This window comes from Crinia signifera, chromosome 1, assembly GCF_055691185.1.
Source record: "Crinia signifera chromosome 1, ASM5569118v1, whole genome shotgun sequence".
Taxonomy (NCBI): Eukaryota; Metazoa; Chordata; class Amphibia; order Anura; family Myobatrachidae; genus Crinia; species Crinia signifera.
The window spans coordinates 418582323-418607002 of NC_139217.1; the positions used below are offsets into that span (position 1 = coordinate 418582323).

At 41.1% G+C, this 24680-nt stretch overlaps 1 protein-coding gene across 2 annotated transcripts in view; it reads right to left on the reverse strand.

Annotated features, from left to right (window-relative positions):
* Nucleotides 1-24680, reverse strand: part of VCAN (versican) — a 96748-nt gene that overhangs the window by 13464 nt on the left and 58604 nt on the right. The window contains exons 8-12 of one of the 2 annotated variants that reach the window (XM_083151839.1): nt 16989-22859; nt 15191-15307; nt 13813-13926; nt 10003-10161; nt 9836-9918 (exon numbers count right to left, since the gene is read on the reverse strand). In XM_083151839.1, coding sequence (XP_083007965.1) covers nt 9836-9918; nt 10003-10161; nt 13813-13926; nt 15191-15307; nt 16989-22859 — 6344 coding nt within the window. The remainder of the gene's footprint in view (nt 1-9835; nt 9919-10002; nt 10162-13812; nt 13927-15190; nt 15308-16988; nt 22860-24680) is intronic. The other variant, XM_083151840.1, reaches the window with a different exon arrangement.

Below are 24680 nucleotides of genomic sequence, written 5' to 3' on the forward strand. Positions count from 1 at the left end.
GATCTATATTGCAGTGTAGATATAAAGCAGCCAGTATTTACCCTGCACAGAAACAAAATAACTCACCCAAATCTAATTCTATCTGCACCTGTTACATCTGCCTCTCCTGCAGTGCACATGGTTTTGTCCATCTGAGAAGGATTTTGCCTTTAACAGTGAACTAGAATAAGGCCCAGAATTGCAGGTGAAATAATTAGCTCCACATGTGATCTTTTAAAATGTGTCAGTGAATAATGTGTGCACCTGTGCACTTGCTGAGTGACCTGGAAAACGTGCACTGTTGGGGGGGGGTAATGAGGACCAAGGTTGAGAACCACTGTTCTAAATGATTTGGGGCATGTATTCTTACACTGAATGAAACCCCGCTGATCAGGAATTATTCTGTAAGCCATAAATAGACGCTATCTGGGTCAAACGTACCGGTTTCTCCGTACATCACAAATAAAACTCTTACATTTAGACAAGAGACACCTTTTATGAGGATTGCTCCCTGTGTACACAGATCTCTTGCCGGCTTTTAAACTGTTATATAAATACTATGTTAGACTTGGTTATAGTAAAAATGCCATATAAGGCCGGGGAGTCTCAACAGAAGAAATGACTCTAACAGATTACTCCTTTACACCTCCGAAACAAAATAAAGAAATGCCCAAGCAAAAGAACATGATTCTAAATCTAAAAGCTAGCTAATATCAATTTGTGTCTTTCATTTCTGGGGTAAATACAACACAAATAGGATTTGTTGATTTTCACAGAATGGTGTGATATAAATATAGATGTTTATGAGATTGCATTATTAACCCCTTCCCGACATATGACGTACATTTACGTCATATGTCGGTTGCGGGGGAATCAAGCCAGCTCACGGAGTGAGCTGGCTTGAAAGAGAGCAGGTAATGGCTGTATATTACAGCCAGGTACCTGCTCTCACGGCCACGAGCGGCGAGTTCGCCGATCGTGGCCGTTTAACCCTTTAAGCACCGCGGGCAAAGTGCCCGCAGTGCTTAAATAGCTGATCGGAGGGGGGGCGCCCCCCTCCGGCGCCGATCGGGGCCCCCCGCGGCGAGATCGGAGGGTGCCGATCGGTTGCCATGGTAGCCAGGGGTCTAATGTAGACCCCTGTGCTGGCCGTGTCAGCATTCCTATTACATCCTGCCTGAAGCAGGATGTAATAGAAAGTGCTGAAAATCACTATGTTCAGCCATAGAGCTCTATGGCTGAACCTAGTACAGGCGATCGCGCCCCCTAGTGGTCAAGTACACTAGGGGGCCTTGTAGTAAAAGTAAAAAAAAAAAAAATAAGTTTAAAAATAAAAAAAAATAAAAAAATATTAAAAGTTCAAATCACCCCCCTTTCCCCATTTCACAAATAAAAATAAATAAAAAATAAAAAAAAAACATATTTGGTATCGCCGCGTTCCTAAAAGTCCGATCTATTAAAATATAACATTAGTTATCCCGCACGGTTAAAGGCGTAAACGGAAAATAATTCCCAACGCCAAAACTACGTTTTTTGGTCGCATCGCCTACCCAAAAAAAAATAACTAAAAGAGATCAGAAAGTCGCCCATATCCCATAATGGTATTAATTAAAAAGTACACTTCAGCCCGCAAAAAATGAGCCCTCACCCAGGTCCGTAGGTGGAAAAATAAAAAAGTTATAAGCCGCAGAACATGGCGACGCGACGCAAATTAGAAAAAACGTAAAATTTTCTATTTTTTTTTAGTGGTAAAACATAACGAAAACTATATAAGTTTGGTATCACCGGAATCGTAACGACCCATAGAATAAAGATAACCCATCATTTTAAACGAACTATGAACTCCAAAAAAACCGTAACCAGCGCAAAATTGTGGAATTGCGTTTTTTTTCTTTTTTACCCCACATTGAATTATTTCCTGATTCCCCAGAATATTATACGGTATAGTAAATATATTATACGGTATAGTAAATAGTACCATTAGAAAGTACAACTTGTCCCGCAAAAAAAAAGCCCTCATGTGTCTATATAGCCGGAAAATTAAAAAAGTTACGCTTATTTGAACGCGAGGAGGAAAAAAAAAAAATTAACAAAAAAGGCCTCGTCGGGAAGGGGTTAATTTATATAGTGCAAACATAGTCCACTGTGTGTTAAAGAGAATGATTCATACAATCATCTCAATCTCTGCCCCAGTGGAGCTACTGTAACCATATAAATTCCTATTACATCGCCACAAAGATACACACTGGGGTTCATTTTGTGTCACAAGCCAGTTGTCATAAACTGGAGCACCCTGATTTTCTACACTCGCGGAAGATGCAGCAGGCTCCCGATTTTTGGGGTAGTCCGCTGCAGACTTGGAAGAGTAGTGAAGCACCAGGAATGTATATTACTCTCTGCAATCGTGGGAGCCATGGGAATTGGTATAAATGAGGCTTAATGACCAGATCACTCCCTCACCGGAGACCTGTAAAATGTGGGTGTTTCCCTGTTTTGGGGACGGAGCCCAATGAGGAGACCATTTAGCCTTGCTCCCTGAAGTGCGCTGCAGTATCTACTCTCCATGCTTCAGTAGGCATACTTACCTATAAAGTAGTACAAAGTAGGTAAGTATGCCCTGAGGAAACCTACACAAGCACTGTGAGAACGTGTAAACTCCACACAGATAGGACAAGACTGTAAATTAAATTTATGACCTAAGTGCTGGAGGCAGTAATGCTAACCCCTATGATCCATTCTCTTGTCATTCCCTACTGTGAACACAAACTTGATCTGCCCCCAACAGTCATCATATTTATAAGACAAAGGTCAGCCTCCAAAACTGGCCACAGCCATGGAGGACTAGAGGTCCTCCTGCTACCAAGAAATGCAAATTCTGGGAGCACTGTCACACTGTGCATCTACCCCTGGCAATGAGCATGTAACCCCTTGGGCAATCAGCATGTCATCTTCACAGGGCAACAAGCATGTAATTCCTCCTGGGCAATGAGCATGTAATCCCCCATAGCAACAAGCATTTAATCCCCCCATGGCAAGAAGCATGTAACCCCCTCTCCCTGACAACGAGCATGTAATCCCCCCTGGGAAACAATAATGTAATCCCCACTGGCAATGAACATGTAATCCCTCTTGGCAATGAGCATGTAATCTCCCTTGACAACTATCATGTAACTACCCATGGCAACAAGTATAAAACCCCTGGCAAGGAGCATCTAACCCCTGGTATCGAGCAAGAAACCCCTGGCAGGAGCATTTAACCACCAGCAAGGAGCATGTAACTCCTAGTAACACGCATGTGGATAAGCGGCACTTATGTGGAATAATATGTATTAGGCGTGTGGTATAATGTGTGATGGGCAATACGGCGTGTGGCATAATGTGTAATGAGCATTACGGTGTGTGGCATGATGTGGAATGGGCATTAACGTGTGTGGCATAATGTGTAATAGGCATTATGGTGGGGTATGAGTCATAGGGTCCACTGTATGAAGATCGACATACAATAGGTCAAGCACTAAAGGTTGACAGGGCTTAGGTTGACACACACATAAAATAGGTCGACATGGCTAAGGCCAACAGGGTAGGAAGGTCAACACAAGCATTAGGTCAACAATGGGAAGTTCTACATGAGTTTTACGCATTTTTATGTTCTGAACTTTGACGTAATTCGACATGGACACCATATCAGTGTACCGCATCCCCATGCTTCACCATGCATCGGGCACTCTATTATATTCTCCCGCCACACCCTAGGGGATGGTAGGGTATGAAATACCTCTGTCGGCACATGTCGGCTCAAAAAATGTGAAAAACTCATATTGACCTTTTGACTGTCGACCTACCCATTGTCAACCTAATGCTTATGTCGACCTTACAACCCCGTTGACCTTAGCCATTTTGACCTATTGCATGTGTCGACCTAAGCTCTGTGCCGACCTTTCATGGTCGACTTAATGTATGTTGACATTCATAGTGTTGACCTAGGGCCATATCCTTTACGGTGTGTGTGGTATAATATGCAATGGGTATTAAGGTGTGGGGCATAATGTGTAATAGGGAATACTGTGTGTGGCATGATGTGTACTGGGCATTATGGTGACATAATGTGTAATGGGCATTACGGTGTAAATTTTTTGAAGCGTGCCTTTCCTGCACTGTCCATGTTTTTAGTGGGGGTGGGGCACCAATTCCTTTTCTGGCACAGGACTAAAAAATATCTAGTTACAGCACTGCTGCTACTGTGCATATTATGTGTATGAGGCATGACTACAATAGGCATTATACATCCTATTTTTTTAGCGTGTGCCTTCGGCATGCGCTGCCTCTGTAAAGTATGGGAGAGCAATAATTTATAGTTCGTAAGTGGGCGCCAACACTGTGTGTAGGTATTCCATATTTACAGTAACAAGGGATACAGCAAAGATTTTTATTTGTCACTAATGTAAAAGTCCTACATTGTATTTTTTTATTAAGGCTTAACCAAATCATAACAAACAAATTAAACCTAATACCGGACAAATCCCATAAATGCAGAACTTTATCTTTTTATTTAATTATCTGTACATTGCACAATTATTGTATATTAAAAAAGGGCATTAGCCATTAACTCTACTTACAAAAATAGTTTTCCTGACTGTAATACAATAATGTCTCACAGCCACATGGTGGCGCTGTTTAATAATGACAGCATTCATGCTTGGGAAGTAGTTCTTTCACATTTATTTATAAAGTTGAAACATATTATTAGCCATTTATTTTAGAACCTGCTTTATCTATGTTATTTCGGAAATGTAGGTTCTAAGAATAGCATTGTTTTTTCTGCTAGACTAAAAAACATGGTATTTATACATAACCCTTATCTCTATTGTCCTATTTCTGACAGCTTATGGAATCATTTAAAGAAAAATCAAGAAAAACACTTTAATATGGTGTTTAAAATACACTCTGATTAATTTAAAACAAGGGACTAAACTAAGCAAATAATAAAAAGAAAGTGTAAAAGTTTAATGTGATGAAGAAGTAGCTATAAGAGTTGATTTGACAATTCAGCTGGGCAAACACGGTCTGAGAAAATATCTTTCATCTTAAGACATTTGACCTTATTCTTGTTGACTCGCAAGGCCGCCCCCCCCCAAGCCACCCCCCCACCCCCCCATTCGCACACCGTGCTCCTTTGCCCGGCAATACAAATAGATGTTTTACATAAACATTCATTCACAGGCCAGAGGGAAACTCTCACATATTTCGATGATCGGTGACCATCAAAAGATTTGGTGAGAGCACGTATATCAAAAGTGACTCTCAGATCACTCAGATATGCATGCACATTTGGGAGGAAATGGGAGGGCAGCTGACATTCAGTGTCAGTCAGCTGACCACTACTGGTGCCTACGTAACCGGGCGATTTCCATGGGAACCCCGGAATACCCCGACCCGCCGACATTTGTGTCCCCCCTCCGCCCACCACCAGGGGCGTAACTAAGTTTTTAGCGCCCCCCCGCCGGATGGTTTTTCAGCGCCCCCCTCCCCCCTCGAACACCCCCACCCCCCGCCCGCCACCCCCCCACCTAACCTGACCCCCCCTTCTTACACTTACCTGTCCCCGCAGTCTGCATCTCGCCCGGCTCTCTGCCGGGACCTGCCTGACGTCACGGTCCCGGCCGGCTCCTGCTGCTGCAATGAAAACTGACTCTTAGAAAATGGCTGCCCCCATACTGCAGACAGAAAACTGTCTGCAGTATGGGGGCAGCCATTTTATAATAGTCAGTTTTCATTGCAGCAGGAGCCGGCCGGGACCGTGACGTCAGGCAGGTCCCGGCAGAGAGCCGGGCGAGACGAAGACCACAGGTAACTATACCTCCGCAGCCCCCCGGCGGCGCCCCCAATTTCTCTGCGCCCCCCCGCCACCGCGGGGGCTGCGGAGGTATAGTTACGCCACTGCCCACCACCCGCAAAGTTGGGTGCGTGCACTCGGTGACCAGTCGGTTTGCCATGGATGCACGCACCCGGCGCATGCACAAGCGCAGAAATGCGCATTTGGAAAATATCAAGCTCGCATGCGAATTCTCATGCAAGCAAACTGACCTAAATGAGGTCCATAATGTACAAAACTGAAAGCAGCTCAGTTTTACTGTTTGAGAAGCTTTCAGATCAAAAGCCGCCCAGTGTGTACGACATGAGCATTGAGCGCTGATTCGTCTTTCTGCATCATCCCCGGCCACCGCCGCTCATCTGGAGAAAGTCTCAATCATCTAAAAATAGAGAAGTGTGGATCTGAAAACTGCTCCCCTCTGTCATCAATGCGTTTCAATCCTGCTGGATCTTCCACGGGGCAAGATCCAGCAGGATTGAAACATGTTGGAAAAGAGGGGAGCAGTTTCCAGATCCACATTTCCCCTCTATTTTTAGATGATTGAGACTTTTTCCCAACAAGGACTTATGGTAATTCCAGCACATGAGCGGCGGTGGTCAGGGATGATGCGGGAGCGCGCACAGAAACTGCCATCCAGTACTGCTGCCATGACTAAACAGCATGTTATTCCTCTGGTGCTGCCCACGTCAGACCACTTCTACAACATTTTCCAGGGCCACTGTAAAGCCCCCCATATACTTTTTCTGATTTGGTCAATTTTCACCTCTTTTCACCGCGGCCAAAACTTTGGGGGCATGACATATATGCGCTATACTCCCATGAGGCCACGGAAAGCGGGACAGTTGGGAGTTATGAAGGTTTAATGCTGAGAACTCTCAGAAAGACACACACACACACACACACTGCAGATGAAAGTGATCTCAGCGTAGGCTGCTGTTTACTGGAATTAAACGCTGTCACACAACTGAGAAGTTGCTCAAGCTATAACTTGCTAAAGGAGGTTCTGCAGCTCCCAGTGAAGTTGCCGCAGCCAGCTAATCATCAGCCTGCACACTTCCTTCCTATGGGCATTCTTTCAGCTATAGACAATGTGATGCAGGACAGAAACCAGCCCCCTGATAGGAGACTAATCTGACAATATACCAGTGACTTCACTGCTATACAAAGTGGCAATTATCAACAGCATTTTTCCAGGGCATTTGAATAGTTCTTTGTGTGACCTCTGGTAGCATGTTACACTTATATAATCATTACACAATATAGCGTACATGGGGTAATTATACGGCTAAAACAATTATGCACTAACTACAAGTTAAGTTGACTACTCGTAATATAATATTTAAATTCCAGTTATTGTTATTAAAATGATTCAGTGGGTAAATATTTAAATATAATATTATGCAAATAACATTATTTATTCTAGGTCTTTTGTATGCCCAGTACTTCAGACTGAGGGAACGTCTGATCTAACTATTTCCTTAATTCCTATAGATTGTAAGCTTGCGAGCAGGGCCCTCATACCTTCTACGGTCTGTACATACTCAGTTTGTTGTATAACTGTTGTAAAGCGCAACAGAACATGCTGCGCTTTATTAGAAACTGTTAATAAATAAACAAATCTGTGGTATCTACTGTACTTATAGACATGGCAGAGGCGGGGCTGCCGAGAGGGTGGGGGTGGGTACTAATTTCTGGAGGCGCCCGGCGGGGGCCCTTGTTCCAACCCCCCCTTCCCCCTCCGTCCCTCCTGGGCGGGAGCAGGAGCACACACCTACAGTATATGCTGTGCAGTGCATTGCTGACAGCAGGCTCAGCATGAGCGTCTCACTGACAGCTTAAGAGCTCATGCTGAGCCTGCTGTCAGCACATGCTATAGATGTGTGCTGCTACCGCTGCTGCTGCTGAGGGGAGGGGGGGACACACAATAACACTGCACCCTCAACTTTAGTGTTTTTTCACCCTCCCCTAAACATTTTGGGGGTGTGACCTAATCATGGGAGGTGGCCACGCCCCAGCAATTAGGCCATGCCCCCCCTTTTTTTACCGGGGCCCGGCATACCTCTTGGCTGCACTGGGCAGAGGGCAGGATGCGCATTAACTAATGCTGTACAAGGGAGTACGGCAGAGACTGACAGACATGTTAGCATAATAATGTAACTTGTTAAGCTGTAGGTGACATAACGAAAAGCAAAGAAAAGAATGTAGGAGTTGAACAATAACAACCATGCAACATCGTCTAAAAGCTGATTGGTTGCTTTGGACAACTGTTCCACTGGTCCACTTCGCCATTCTTTTCACTGCCTGAAACATCAACCCCTCGGCATTAAATGTGTATGATGGCAATGTGGTGTAACACTGCCAAAATACATCCCGTAAAATAAAAAAATGAGGTGGCTAATGAATTAATTTTGCATTAAATGTCATTTTTTTGTAAAGAAAATATTTAATTTATCTTTCCAGTTCTAATCTCAGGTATCTGGGCCTCGTGTTGGACGGAATCATCTGTTATGTAGTGAAGTTGAGCAACTTTAGCTGTAGCTAGGCAAGTAATTAAAATGAACTATTTCCAAACCTCAAGTTTGCCTTGTTTCCAAATATCTCGAGTTTGGTTTCTAAGTGAGTCTGACAGAATGGCAGCGTGCCTGTGCGTAATACATGTACAAAATGCTGAGCTGTGAGGACCAGCTAGTCTGGTGCAATGCATTCCCTGTGCCAGGTATCCTGGCATCACATATACTAAGTCCTGTAAAATGTTAGGATAATTAAATATTAGGATATGCTGTTTATGGAAAAGTGGCACTTGGCGCACCACGGCTATAACCTCAGTACAGATTAAGTGATCTCACTAAACAATTTTATGGCTTGCCTCTTGAGGTTTTACAGCTGCGACTTTGTCTGTTTTTGCCGTCCATTTATTTACTGGCAATAATCAATTTTGCCCGGCAAATAATGCAGTTATCTGATATATTGATATTCGGCATTTAAAATATAATGCAATAAGTCATTAGAAATCCATTTAAAATATACTGTTTAAGTGCAATGAAATGAAAACTAATTTCCCTGCTTCCTTTGTTGATTTTCCTGCTGTTACTAATACTTAGAAAGTTATTTTAAAAGAGTTTACAAAGTTAGTTTAGCAAAACGGTCCAAGGTTATACTGCAGATCCAATCACACTTAGAAATTCAAAGTAAAGAAAAGCAATTCCAAACTCCATATACATAAATTAGGTACTACTATTTGGTTTGTTTAACAATTGTACTTGGTCTGTTGATTTTTCTTCGTATATTCACATCATCTGTGCCTTAGATTCATTAAAAGTGATATTAATGTCACAAATGACTTTTCATTCACATAATAAAGGCTGAAACATACCAAGGTGCGTAGTACAAGTCAAACTGAAAACCATGCCAATGGCATGGCCAAGCTTAAAACACTATTATTCTCAATTTATATTGAACTATTTTCTTTGTATATTCTGTATGACTGATATTACCTTGACAAGGATGCAAATTTGTAAATCACAGGAGTCAAGGCCCAGTTTATTAGTATAACTAGATCCAGTGTAGAATACTGTAGAAACTGACAATAGCCATGATCAGCAGTGTCTATCTGTCATTACTGGAGTAGATGACCTGGTGATGTCATCTGTGTGACATCACCATGTCATGTGAGAGAACACACCTCCCCCAGGGAACACCTCTCCAGCTTTGATTAGCAGGAAGCGCCTCCATTAGGAAGCCACTGCCACTGTCTGTCACTGGGGTGTAGAATTTTATAGCCCAGGTAAAAATCTGGACCAGATAATGTGATATTATTTATTAATGATGATTTACATGGATGGGTCAAGTGAGGGAAGGGTCCGTGTGCAGCCTTTATGCACCCTCCCCATTCAGTGTCTAAAGCCTACTGGTGTATTTTTGTTCTCTGCTAATAGGATAACATATTTGAATGGCAAGTAAGCATGTACATAGGAGCAGGCTTACCAGTGTGGTCCCATCAGTCCAGCGGAAATCATTCTCAAACATCTTATCATTCAGACCAATCCATTGGTAGTCGTGGCCCAAGCCTTTCAGAGAGATGAGAGAAGGATGTAATAAATAGAGTTTGAAAAGTAATTGTGCCTGATATCCAACCATTCCAGTGTACTTACGGTTGACAAATTGCTGCTCGTCCTGTGACAAGATGCTGGTCAGGTGACCTCCCTGTACGCGGCACTCTCTCTCTGCAGCATCCCAGGTGCGTCGGTGAGCAAAGTACTTGTAGCACTGGCCTTGAAATTTGTGCCAACCGTAATCACAGACTTCCGTGTCTAAAATGGATTAAGACAAATGGCAAGATTATATTACCACGTGATATATTTATATAGTAAATAAAGCATCAGTCTAATTTCTATAACCTTTTAATAGTCTGTCTAATTTAATTTGAATGTTTGAATCACAGAAGAAGATGCCACCGAGGCCATTTTTTTCGTACATGTTCAGTAGGAAAATCAATGGGAAAATGGCAGTCACGCCATTTTCCCAGAGACTAGACTCTGGCAGAATGCCAGTGTCACCTAATGACCCTAGTGCTCTGAGTTTATTGGGTGCTAATAGGGAGGAGGGGGCCTGGACGGAGACTGCACATGGGCCCCCTTCTCTCTTAACACACCCCTGACCTGACGCCAAGGCATCTTAGGCATTACTACTTCTTTGAATTGACATTAAAGCTGTACCGTCTTCCCTATGTGCGTATACGATAAACATTCTATGCATTCTGCTACAAGTACATTCTAAATTTGGAAACAGATATGAGCGGCTTGTGTATTATCTGCTGTATTTAATATCTCACATTTGGCTTGTCAACCTGCTTCTTAGACCAATATGGTTATAGCGTGTTATATCATGTCTATTAATGTATGTCCATCCAAATACATAACCATTAAAGGAAGTTCTAGGTATTGAAAGAAGTTCTATTTTTTACGTATGTGTGTAATTTTTTTGCTCTCTTAAGGTAACTGATGGCTTAAGCAATATCATTGTGCAACTGTAGCATTTAAATCAGCAAACACAGCGACCATCTGCAGCAGTGCGCTCAGCTGGCAATGTGTGATTACATTCTGCAAGCGTGCAAATCTTTTTAAAAACACATTAAATATATAGCAAAAAAAAAAAAGGTTGTCATGCCCCGGCATATTTATCCTGCAGTAAGTATAACTTCATGAAATAATATCACAAACGGGCAACATAATATTTTTTAAAATAGACGTAAATAGCGGGAATTATTCACTGTTTTATAGAGCAGATCATTAAAAGGGAGTTTTCAAGGCAGGAGTGCATTCTACAAGCTTAAAGCCTATATTGTTATAGGTGAAAGACAGAATTTGACAAACTGCGAGCAGTAAAACTTAATCTCCGCATTAACCCACACCCATCCTGTGGTACAACGTGGTACATGATCAATCTACTTGGCAGCTCTTTAAGTCCAGTGAATTTAAGTCTGACGCGGCAAATTTTAGTCTCCTGCCAGACGCAAGTGTCTACATCGCTAATACGGTTTTATTTTGTCTGGCAGAATGGAAATTTGGCTGGGGATACTTTTTCCCAGCTCCCAAACCACTGCATAGCCCTCAGCTAAGGGGGGAAATGAAATCCAGAGAGGAGGAACCAAAAAATCTGTTACTTACTGATATAACAGAAAACTTTTAACCACTTGCGGAAGCAGCCTGGCTGATATTGGCTATCTGCTTACCGGCAGGCGGGAGTTAGTAATATTGCTATTATGATGATTGCCAAATCAAATCTGCTTTAGCAACCCAGCAACCAATCAGCAAGTTCGGCATAAAACAAGTGGCTACGGATTTGGTACAGAATTTATACCTTTGAACAATGTTAGTAATTAATAGTATGAGGGCTTTATCCACAACATTGCTGGGCTTTGTACTCTTTCAGTTGCTATTGGTGCATGTTACCATCAGAGATTCTCATGTGACAGCACTTATACTTCAAACAGAACATGTCTAAAACAAGTTTGCATTAAAGTCTGCTTCCTTAATCAAGTGTAATTATCCATTAAGTGAAACATTGCAAATTAAATTAAGATGTTCTTTCTTTTCAGCAGAGCCGCTAAAGTATACAAAGTTGTCTGCTTACTGTGGCTTTCACCCTCTAACCATATGGTATGACTATAATTATGGATTGTGTACAAGACCTAAGGCACAACGCCTGTGTTAGAAAATGCACTTTGAAATAAACACAGGGTTAAGAACCAAAGTGTCCTGAGTGCAAGGCTGAAGCTAAGTAGTGTAACGCAATATCACCAAGACAGCGCAGATGTTCAGCAGAAAACAATGGCAGAAAGTGGCTTTTTTACAAAACAACATTTTGTAATATACACAAAGATTTCACCTTTTGATAAATGTTATAAAAATGTTAAGTAACGGGGTCCTGAGTTTTCAGCTAAATAGCTTTTCTTAAAATGATATCCTACTTTCAGAATTAAATGTATTGGCTAGTAATATACATACCCATCCCATAAAACCTTTACTGTATTCAATACACTTGTCTGACTTGCTGTGTGCTTCAGACATTACTTTATATCATCAAGCAGAATGTTTTGTTGTAATAGCTCTGAGATATGGGGCCAAATGTAATAGGGTGAGAGTTTCAGAAAGTGAGAGATTTTGGGAGAGTTTTCCCCTGTTTTTTAAAGCAGCAATCATTTACATGGCAAAATCAACCTGGTTTTGCAGTATAATTGATTGCTGCTTTAAAAAACATGGGAAAACTCTCCCAAAATCTCTTACTTTCTGAAACTCTCACCCTATTACATTTGGCCCATGGTGCCTAATTCAGAACTGACGAAGGGCAATTTGATCTCAAAATGGGAAAAACTATGTGCACTTCGACATACCCTTCAATATCTGATGAGCAAGGAGCGGTACAAATTCAGAATGGGGGTGTGGCCACAGGTTAAATGTGCATGGCCACACCCCCTTTCTTAAACTTACAATGGGCACCTAAATCTAACACTCTGTGCACATGTTGCATCTGCCCCACCTGCAGTGCACATGGTTTTTCCCATTTTAAAAACACATTTGCCTTGCGATCAGATCTGAATTAGGCCTATGATGTACTGATCTTCTCATTATTTATAATTTATGTAAACTGATATAAGTAATGTACAATATGAAAATATAACATATACAGAATATTCATGCATATACACACAAACCCCCCCCCCCCCCCAAAAAATAATATATATTTAATTACATATATTTAATTAGTATCCTAAATAATTTGGTTCAGGACAATCTGCCCATGTTAAAAAGGTTCAAATGAGATGAAAAGTGTCTCTATGGGGTCAAGGCACTGAAACATTGGGCGGCTCCAGCACAACTCCACACAGTTAGGGCCATGGTGGGAATCGAACCCATGACCTCAGTGCTGTGAGGCAGTAATGTTATCCATTGCACCATCCGTGCTGCCCGTTGAGGCATCTCTGGCGGTTTAAGCCCATGTACATTGTGCCTTTACCTTCCTATGATTTTGAAATCCACCAATTGTAAGCTGTTTAGGATATGTGCATTTATATGGCAATATTGTTACATTCAAACTAAGCATGTTTTGCATTTTTGCGTTTTAAACCCTGCTGCCAGAATTACCAAGAACTGGTGCCTTTAAAATGCTGCCACTTAGTAAATACGTCCCTGTGTTTCTTTACTCACAAATAAGTAATCAATGGAAAAGCATCTGCTGCTTCCACCTCAAGCTGACATAAGCTGTACTCCAGCAGTTGCTGACCTGTCACCCCTGATACTCAGGCACATGGGAAAAGCTGTCCACACCTGCACATACACATCAGCTGTCTAATGGCATCTCAGTAATACTTCAAAAGACAGTGGGTCAAACTTTGTGACCCTTTCAGGTCAAGTGACCTGTCTCACCTGTGAAATAATTGCATTGCCATTTTGTTATTTTACCTTGTTCACAAACGGCGCCTGAGTAACTGGGCAGACAGATGCACATGAATGAATTGATGCCATCAACACAAGCAGCTCCATTCCTACACGGGTTTGATTGGCATTCATCAATATCTGCAGAAAAGATGCTGAGTTAGGGTTTGGGCATAAAAACAGTATAATGAAAACGGCAAAACTTGCTCATGTTATTAAGGTGCATAAAACATAAGGTAAATCCATTCATTGTTCAATTATGAACAAGGATTCAACTGTCAATTCTCAACTTGCAACTAGAACACATTTTTGGTTTCATTGGCAGGGGTCAGGGAACTATTTTCCATTTTTACCCCAAAATATATTTAGATATGCCGACGTTACCCCATTGATTTGGAAGGAAATCATATAAATGTGAAACACACACTGTACCCCCAGAACTTGATGATATATCCTTCTAGTATGGTACACAGCCTGGTAGCAATTAATGATGATGATTATTACTATGTATAGCTGCGTGTGGTACAAGATTTGTACCACATGCAGCCATACATGGTCATCATCCTCATCATCATCATCAATGGATGCCAGGCTGTGTGTGGTATAGCCATTGATAATGTGACATCCAGGTAGCTATTAATGTCAGTATTTAATGATGATATAGTGACAGTCTGTGCAATGTTTTTCCCTAGACTAGAGATAGGTATACCTTGACAGGTGCCTATAACCAGGCAAAGTAACTTGGCGCCACAGCGGCAGTACAGATTGCGCACTGCCAAAATGGCGCATCAACTAGTCGACTCTACTGAAGAAGCTGGCGGACTTGGAGGCAGGGCCTGGGGCATCATGCAGTGTGTTATACACAAGGTCTGACGCACTGCACTGTGTCAGGTCCTTGAACACTACAGTACTGTAACACACACAGCTGAGCATGCAGATAGAATCTACTGTATATATAGATTCTATATGCAATTAAATGAAATTTCTGGGGGGGGTAATGGACAGTCACGCTGCCAAGACACAGCTGGGCCACATGTATATAGATCCATATGTATGCCCGGCTGTGTCTCGGCAGCGCGACAGTCCATTACCCCTAGGAATTTCATTTTTACCCCATTCGGCGTACACAAGTGTGATTTGGTCACTTTTTATCCAATTACGACAGATCGGTCAGATAGATCAGATGAAAAAGTGTCAAAATCACATGTTTCTCTTCTCCGATTCCAATCTGATGCGCAGCATCGGATAGGAACCAGAGATAGCGAGGCCTGTGCTATAGATTTAGGAAGACATTCAGGAATACATGAATAAGGCATAATGCACAACTGGCACAGAAAAGATATAGTACTTGGAAAAGTTACAGATGATGGAGATTTGACAAAAAGCGTTTGTTTATTTAACTTACCGAATTCACAGAGTTCTCCGCTGAAGCCGGGCATACATGTGCAGACGTAGGAAGAGGCACCACGTGCATAGCACGTACCTCCCTGCTGACAGGGATTTACCCGGCATGGATCCTGGGCTGAAATAGAGCAAATATATAGTCGATAAGATAACATATTAACATTATTTAAACTCTATCTAACCATTCAGTATACTTATATTAGCATTTACTGTATATTCCTATATGGATAGTTGGTACAAACATGTTGAAAGTAACACTTCGATATATATGTTATTTTAGGAACACCTGTTTTCAAGAACAGATATGTTTCTTGATATTTATGACTAGGGGCGTGATTCAGAAGTGGACTCAGTGCCGATGTTTGTGCGGTTGAGCAATTATTAGCATGCATGAAAAGTTCTGAAAACTGTCCAAACCAATAGTGTTCCTGGGTGTCGAACGGGACATGAGAGCAAAATGGCCGACTCATGGGAATGTTACGGGAGTATCGCAGACATGTCAATGCAAGCAGTTGCGTTCTCACATGCAGTACTGCAGCTACGGAGGCCATGTTTAGCTTAAATTAAAAAAGAAACACTGAGCCTGCCACAGGCTAATGCAAGTGACCATGATAGGAACATAGAATTTGATGGCAAATAAGAACCACTTGGTCCATCGAGTCTACCCTTAGTCTACTCTATGATGACTGCAATGATGTACTGATGGTGGATACTGAAGTACCACCGGTGGAATGACACTATCCATGACCAATAAAAGTGGGCATCGCAGGGCTTGCACATAGCCCAATCAAGCATGTGCATATTACCACAGCCGCAAAACCAGTGATTAATCACAATTACTGCTGCATTTGTGTCCACCTCTGAAGCAGACCCTATGGGTTTTTTATTTTTATTTTACATATGCATACTTTTATATCTGCGGTTGACCAAAACATTTGAGAACTGATCAACAAAAAGTCATCCTATACCAAGGTATGACTTATTATTAAGCACATAAGGAGATAACCATGTGGGAAAGATTTCTCAATTTGCAGTTAACAAACGTCTGTGTGGTAGACCAATATTGGACCAATCCCCTTAAACCATGGACAATCTAAGTCCATGTCCAGGAAACAAGCACACTATAGTTTGTCCTTAGGTCTATAAAGGAATAGTGAGGCCAGTCCGTGACTGCATTGCATTCTATTCAGTGGCTGACTATGGTAAAGAATACATTTCTTGCCTGTACTGGCCGTAAATTGTACACCAGTGTGTAATTTTATTTACTAAAGGTTCTAAAAGCGAAAAGAGGTGATTTTTAGCTATAATTTGGGGACTAACATAGTAATACAATAAGACATTATTATTATTATAATTATTAATATTAGGACAAATCAGTGAGTGGGCTGTGCTCATTTTAGCCTAAGGTGTGAGAAATTTTTAAAACATCAAATTTTATGAAACACATTGAGCAAACAGGAATAATGGAGAACATTGTGACAAACTGCTGACAGTGCCATGCAGACATCAACATGTGACTTTAGGATTAAAACCATTAGAACAAACTAGAAGAATACATTATATTGACAGCTAAACAGGTAAGGACAGGCACACATTATGATGGTAATGAGTGATGAACACATTATATATATATATATATATATATATATATATATATATATATATACTTTATACTGTGTGTGTATATATATATATATATATATATATATATATATATATATATATACACACGCACACACACATAATATATATCACTAAATGATTTAATAAATGAGGACAGCAGCATGCTTATGCCTTACTTGGTATTTGTAGCTCGGCTTCATCGACGTTATTGCTAGTGGAAATGTGGATATCAATATCTGGCAGTGGTGTGATGCCTTCAGCAACGCTTCCTTTTCCTTCCCTTTCACTTTCCCTTATTGGATCAAAAACATAGCCTGGTGCAACCGATGCCTCTTTCTGTATAATTATAGCCACTTGAGTTTCGGCAGGCTCGTCAACTGACTGAGTGGGTTCTGGCGTCTCAGGCTGAGGAACAGCAGGAGCATCTGTTGCAGCTGGTATTTCCACCACACTTGAACCTTCTGTTGAGACACCTAGTAGTAAAGGACCAACAGTGGTATCTGTCTCACCGGCTATTTCCTCTGTGGCTTCAGATTCCACTGAAACTATTTCCCCTTCAGTAACCTGTGGTGTGGTAGTGGATTCCAGGATTGCATCTTCTGTACTAACTGGGATTTGCTCGGTAAAATCTTCTTCTTTATCAGTGGGTTCTAGTGAATCTGTTGCATCGATTGATTCAATACCTGTTGGCTTGTATGTGGCTGTAATGTCTGCACTAGCTTCTTGTCCGGTGATAACATGATGAGTTCCAGAACCAGTGGATGGCAAAGTACTGGGAATAATTCTTCCTGTGTAGTCAATTGCACCATTGACAAGAATAACAGTCACGGGAGCTTTAGGTTCCTCAGTAACTACTGCAACACTTTCCTGCTCTGTTAGATCAATACCTAAATATGCGGTCTTATCTTCATAACTTGGGCTGCTTGGATCAGAATAAACTATTTCACTTGCACCTTCAGTTACGTATTCTTGTGCCTGGCTAGATATTTCAACTGGGGTATTGGTAGCTTCTGGTGAGTATTCAGTGCTAATTAGTCCACCTTCGAGTTTCTCAGTGGTGTCTTTGGGACTGGGGGAAGATACCGATGCCAAACTAGGCTGATCTGTGACTAATTTCTCCTGTGAGGATACAGACAAATCAAACTCTGAGTCTGCGCTTGAGGTAGACCCTTCCTGTGGTTTATAAGTATCTGCAAGGATGGTTGATGCAAGATACAGCTCTGTGTCTGTTGTTTCTTGAGCTGCTTTAGACGTATCTACATCTATGATGTTTGCTGCATCAGATGTGCTTACTGTTCCAGAAGACTTGATTATTGTTATGTCAGTTGTTACTGTGTCACCCAAATCCTTGACATCAATTATAGGCACTGTTGTCGTTTGTTGTTCATCAATTACTTTTCCTGTGATTTCATCATATTGAAGCCTATCTACACTTGTTACACTTGTCTCTTCCATGTCTTCCTGGGTGGGAACAGTAACCACTGGAACAGAGGCACTTGGTTCAACTTGTGGCTGCAAAGGTTCTATTGTTGTATCAGCAGATGTTTCTAGTCCAGAGCCCTCTGCTGAAGCCTCAACTATGTCAATGAAGGATGTTGTAGATGTCTTTTTGACAGAGGAACTAAGAGTTTCAGCCGTTGTGAATGGGATGACAATAGTTTCCCTTGCTGGTGCTTCTGTGGTCTCTTGCAGGAAAATATTTTCACTTGTGACTGTTTCGGATTCTGTCACAGTGACACCATCCTCAGTTACTTCTGTTAATTTAGAAGCTTCAGAACCTATGACATCAGTTTCTGAATGTACCTCAGTTTCCTGTGGAGTAGAAAGCTCAGTTACAGTCAATGGTTCTGGTGTCTCTCGAGCTATTGTTGTTGAGTCAGCATCTGTTGTAATAGAAATCACAGCAGGGATTGTAGTAAAAGTAGAATCATCAGTAATTTCTTCCCCAGAACCCTGTCCCGAAAACAACTCTGTAAAATCTTTTATGTCTGGTTTGGTTGTGGATTTTATTATTCTGTAGGTATCTAAAACAGTGGTTTGTGCAATGGACTCAAAATCACTGCTGTCTGTTTCTGCAATAATGAAAGTATCTGCTGCCCCAGAGGAAACTTCTTGGGGGGCCAGTGACAAATCATCTGTTTGTTGTGAAGTTGATGTAGATTCAGGGAGCAGTGTTTGTGGGCTCTCAGTAGACTGCACATCTACAAAATGGGCAAAGTCAGATGCACTAACATCTTCTGTATATTTTCTAGAAGTTGCAGTAGATTCAACAAAGATTTGATCTACTGGTTCAGAAGTGTGGACTTTTATTGTACTTGTAGTGCTGATATCATCAAATCCTTCTCCAGATCCTTCCATATATGCTTTCTCTGTGGGCACAACTTTCTCTGTCTCTCGAGGGGTAGCAAAAGTTGACTTTAATGCCAATCCCTCCTCTGGTTCCTGAGTTAATGACTGAAGCTCTTCTGCAATTATTGTGCTAGATTTCTTATCCAGAATAAATTCAGAAGTGATGGTTGTGGGACTAATAACTTCACTTATGGTGTCATTTGTTTGAGACAGATCCCAAATGCTGCTGATAGTGCTTTCCTCGATGACTTCCAACGCAGGTGTTTCAGTACCAATTAAGTCATCTTTTTCATCTACAACACTTATAGGAGAAGCTGTTATCACTTTTGGTTGCAAAACTTCTTCTGTAAATGACTTTGTTTCATCTGTCAATAACTGTGATGAGCTAGAGCTAAAACTAATGTCTGTTTTTTGGGTCAAGCTTTCTAAATCACTAACAATGTCAATCTTTTCTGTAGATGAAATGACAGTACTGATGTGTTCTTCTAACTGATCTCTTGACATAGTAATGCTAATAGGGGAATCTGTGTATGGCTTATCAGTCTCACCTGAACCTTCTTCAATGATTGTCAGTGCTGGTATGACAGTGCTGATAAGCTCTTGGGGTATAAAAGCTGAACTTTCCACTGGCAATATGCTGTCGTCAGATTTTAGTGTTTCAGATTCTTCAGATATAAACTGACTTACGTGTATGGTTTCAGTACTAATATCATAGCTTACTGTAGATGCTTGTTCAGATTTAATCTCTGATGGTGGTCCTGGGCTTGTAATTAAACTATCAATGGAAATGTCAGCTTCTGCTGTATCTACAGACTCAGTAGTTGGCAGGTCAACAACATGTGACAGTACTGTTTTTTGTGTTTCGGTTAGTGAAATAGGTGTACTGAACAAAGGTTCTTGGTCTGTACCATCACCTGAGCTTTCATCAACAAATGGTGACTGAGTACTGATTTGTTCTGTTAACAGTAGAGGACCTGTTTGAGTTTCCACACTTCCCACAGATTCTTCAACTAAGGATATGGTAGTCAGATCTTCACTGGGTTCTTTTGACTCTATCTCAGGTTTTATTGTAGAAGTTGTAAAAAGGTCTTCTGTGTCTCCTGAGCCTTGATCAGTAAATGAAGAAATAGTGCTGATTTCTTCCTTTAATTCTGCCTGGCTGGTCTCTGTTTTTAAGCTTAATATAGATTCTTCAGTTATAGAAGGACTAACATATCTGTCATAGGGTTTAGATGTTACTACAGTTTTTGTTTCAGTTGAAGAAGTTGTAAATAATCCATCTTGATCTCCTGAACCTTGTTCTGGAAAAGAGGTGTCACTGATGACAGCTTGTTGAGAAGTGACCTCTGTGATTGGTTCCTCCGTGCTGATGGAGGTCGCCTCTGTTACTTCTGAGTCTACAGTTTCAAGGATAATTTCTTCAGGCTCCTCTGTGCTTAAAATTGCAGATTCTGTTGTCGCTGTGAAAGATATTTCCAGTTCAGATTTTATTTCAGTTGTCAATACTTCTATACTCTCTGAGACTTTTATAGTTGGTAAAACTGTAGTAATATCCACATATTTTGGATCTGTTTGGGATTCAGAGCTCATAACAACTGAGTCTGTTGTCAATTTACCTTCATCGCCTGAGCCTTCCTCAACAAATTGTATCTGAGTGCTAGGATGGATAGGAAGAGCTGTGACCTGTTTAAGTTCAGATTCAGTTGATGATGGTAATGGTGAACTGGTACCTGCTTCACTCAGTTTGTCTGCATCAGTTAGAAACAGGAGAGGTTTCGCAGTGATGGATGTAACAGGATCAGCTGTAGACTCATAGTCACCAGAGCCAAAAATATCATCTTTTTTATCAGGTGAAAGTGTTTTTGCTTCTTCTACAGAAATTGAAGAAGTAGCTGTGATGAGTTCACTTTCTGCATATTCAAAAGACTTAGAAGTAACTAGGATCTCACTTCCTGAGCCTTCCTCCACGATAGGTGATAAAGTGCTTATTTTTTCTGAGGATCCGGGTAAAGAGCTCTGGTCAACTGATGTGAGTTGTGCCGCTGAGGTACTAAGATCTTTGGTGTCTTCTATGCTCTCTGAAGAAATAGCAGCAGTAGAAAAGACTGAAGATGAAATAGTTGGCTCAGTCTTTTCCTCTTGCTCTGTTGTTCTTTCTTTTTCTGGCAATTCAGACTTGATGCCTGATGGTGGCAGTTGGGATGTAATTACTAGATCAGGACTTGTGCTGACCAGGTCTCCGGAGCCTTCATAAATCAGAGGTGTTTCAACACTAGTCAGTTTTTTAGGTGGAGAGTCCGTTGTTTCCTCTGTAATTATGATAAGTTCTTCTGTGGTTTCTTGTATCTCAGATATTTCTTCTTTTATTTCTTCAACACTCTCTGGAGTTATAACTGGAGCACTCGTTTTCCCAGCTATATGTTCCTCTTCCTTTGAGCTGTAAGGTGCAGTGGCAGGTTCTACTGTAACAGTATACTTTAATTCAGGCACATCTGTCTTGGAATCTGTGTGGATCTGTTCAAGGTCTACTTGGGTTTGTGTGCTTTCTTCAGCTGTATCTTCTGAATCAGTTTGTAGTAACTGGGTACCTGTGGAGACTGGGGTCTCTGTTGACACATATGATTTTGTTGTTGTCTGTATTGCTCCTGTAGAATATAACTTAGAAGTAGTTAGTTCGCTAGTAATATCTGCTGTACCTGACCCTTCAACCTCCTCAATCACCAGTTTTTCTGCTGGCTTTTCAGTTATTTCAGGTTGTAAAGTAGTGGTTTCTGTCCCCTCTGCAAAGAATGATGGAATAGATGGAGATTGAGATTCTGATGGTGCAACAGTCCTATCAAACACAATGGTTTGTGTTGACTCTTCAACAGTAGCTGTTGCATTAATAATGGCTTCTGTTTCAGGTTCCCCAGAGCCTTCTGGGAGAAAAAATGCAGTTGATCCGAGTGCAAGCATCAACGGACCAGTTGTTGTTACTCCAAGTTCCACTTGAGAATCAAAAATTGATGAATCCTCTTCTGTTAAGGCTAGTTTTGTTGTAGGTAGTACGGTCACTCTGCTGGAATCTTGGGTAATCGTTTCAAGCAGTACATGGGTTGGAATGGACTGACTAGCTTCTGTTGCTGTGTCAGGATCAGAGATGTTAGTAATTATAATAGTTGGTTTAGGAGTGCCTGTAATATGAACAGCATAAGCTGCATCTCCAGAGGATTCTATTGTAGTCAAGTGTTCTTCTGTTTCAGCAGCACTGGGTTCTTGTGTTGTTGACTTTTCAGCTTCTAGTGATGTCTGGGTCATATGAAGGTCTGTATCACCACTTGATTCTGGTTCTTGTACTTCAATAGGAGTATGGTACGATACTTCTGTTAGCAGTGTGCCTTGCTCAGTAACCTCAGTAACCTCACTCAACTGAGTAACTGATGCATTTTCTGATGGTGTTACACTTTCGACCAAGTCCCCCTTAGCCTCCTCAGCTTTTATATCCTTTGGTTCTGGAGTAATTTCTTGTTTCCCATTAATAAACTGTAAGGACGGTGATGTCGCCACAGCAGTAGAAGTGTCACAATCGGTTTCCTCCTCTGAAGAGCTCGAAACTGGGGGTAAAATTTCAAAAATGTCTAGTGGGTGACCTTCTCCAGCCTCATCAGTTGTATCATTCGAATGTATACCCAACCTAATTAGAAGTTGTTCCACTGGGCCTGATAAGAAACAAATAATGATTTTTTTAGCTTGTGAATGTGTTAACATTTACACACAAATGACAGCATTCAGTAATATATGATTGCAATATTGGTAACGATCTGTAACTATTACTAATATAGTGACTACAAAAATGATTTTTCTTTTATGAATGAACATGATAGACAAAGACAAGTAGCAAAGCAGACAACGTCATCAAACAATGAAGTGGAATGTCTGGTGCAAGCAACATGGTTTGCTCTTACAGCAGCTTTCATAGCAAAGTATATTGTGTTTTTCTTTTCTTTTATTATTTTTAATTTAGAGGAAAGGGGCACAGGAAAATACATACAAACAGGTTCAACACATTATTTTAATTTTCTAATCAAAATCACCACTACAAAATGTGGTTTCTATGTGGCCATAGAAATCTCATTTTGGTATTTCTAATTCTTGTGTTCTCTGGTACAAATTTACCGATCTTATGAATCAAAATGATGCCTCCATGCAAATTACTGAGCAGGATCCAGAGGGGAAGATGTATGAAGCAGTGATAAGGGAGGAGAAGTGAGCCAGAGGAGAAGTGGCCCATGGCAACCAATCAGCACTGAAGTAACCTTTATAATTTGCATAACATAGAATTATACAGAGCAGCTGATTGGTTGACATGGGCCACATCTTCTCTGGCTCGCTTCTCCTCCCTTATCACTGCTTCATACAACTGGATTGTGATTTAGATACTATGATCAGGCTTCCATAAGGCAATGTATCATTTTTTAGAGTGATGTATTGTGTTATGATATATTTACGCAATTGTTAATACACATTGTTTTAGAATCCTATGAAATTATAAACATTTATCACACTATAACAATAGTTTGCACATCAGGAAACCTGCTTATCTAATCCCTTTACACAATTTTCTCATGAGCGGAGAACTCCATAGACCTTGGTATGTTTGCAGTATGTTTGCAGATTATGACTTGTGGACTGTAAACTTAGACAATAGCTGAGTACGGTGATCAGACAACAGCTGAATATCACACACAGTGGGTGGGCATCCCCCTTATTATTTCTCAGTTGCTCGGCTAATCCACTAGAGTGTCTCTATTAAACAGAGTAACCCTTACTCTCTTCTTGCAGAATGTTTTTTAAATTACACTCTTCCCACAGGCACCGGACTGAGCAGATTATTGGCACGGAAGGGAAAAAAGACACCTGTGTGAGTAGATATAACACATGCAGACATCTGTTTTCCATAGGGGTTTTTATAACCTGGGAAACACTTTATTTAGTAGATGGACAGGCTAGCGCTATTTTATGAAGTGGGATTTTGCATTCAAGAGATCACATTACTAATTGTTCAGTGTATGCTCATGTCTCTTAGGAAGGTCTACTTGTCAGGTAACCACCGCCCCAAATGTTGACAGAGACCTCTGGGAGATACAGCGCTCAGAAACTGCATATAACACTCATACAGACTTAGACACCACCTAGTATATCCCTGGAGCCCCGGCAATGCCAGCAGGCAGGACACTGAGAGAAAGGCACCTTCTTGATCTGCACAGCATGTTTTTATTTTGAGCCAGGGGTGGCTTTAGGGTTTATTCACTGACTTTAAGTTGCTGGGAGACTAGTATTGTATTCTGAAGACCTTTGGATAAGTTCCTGAGTACCAAAATTACAGACCCTCCATCATGACCCCTTTTTTTATAGTACAAAATGCTCTGCTTCCAAAACATCCCACTTAATTTCCTACTTCAGTAACCAGGGCTGAATTAATTAATCGCAGAGAAGAGTGTTTTAAAACATGAATTAATTAGTCCGGCACAAGTAGCTGC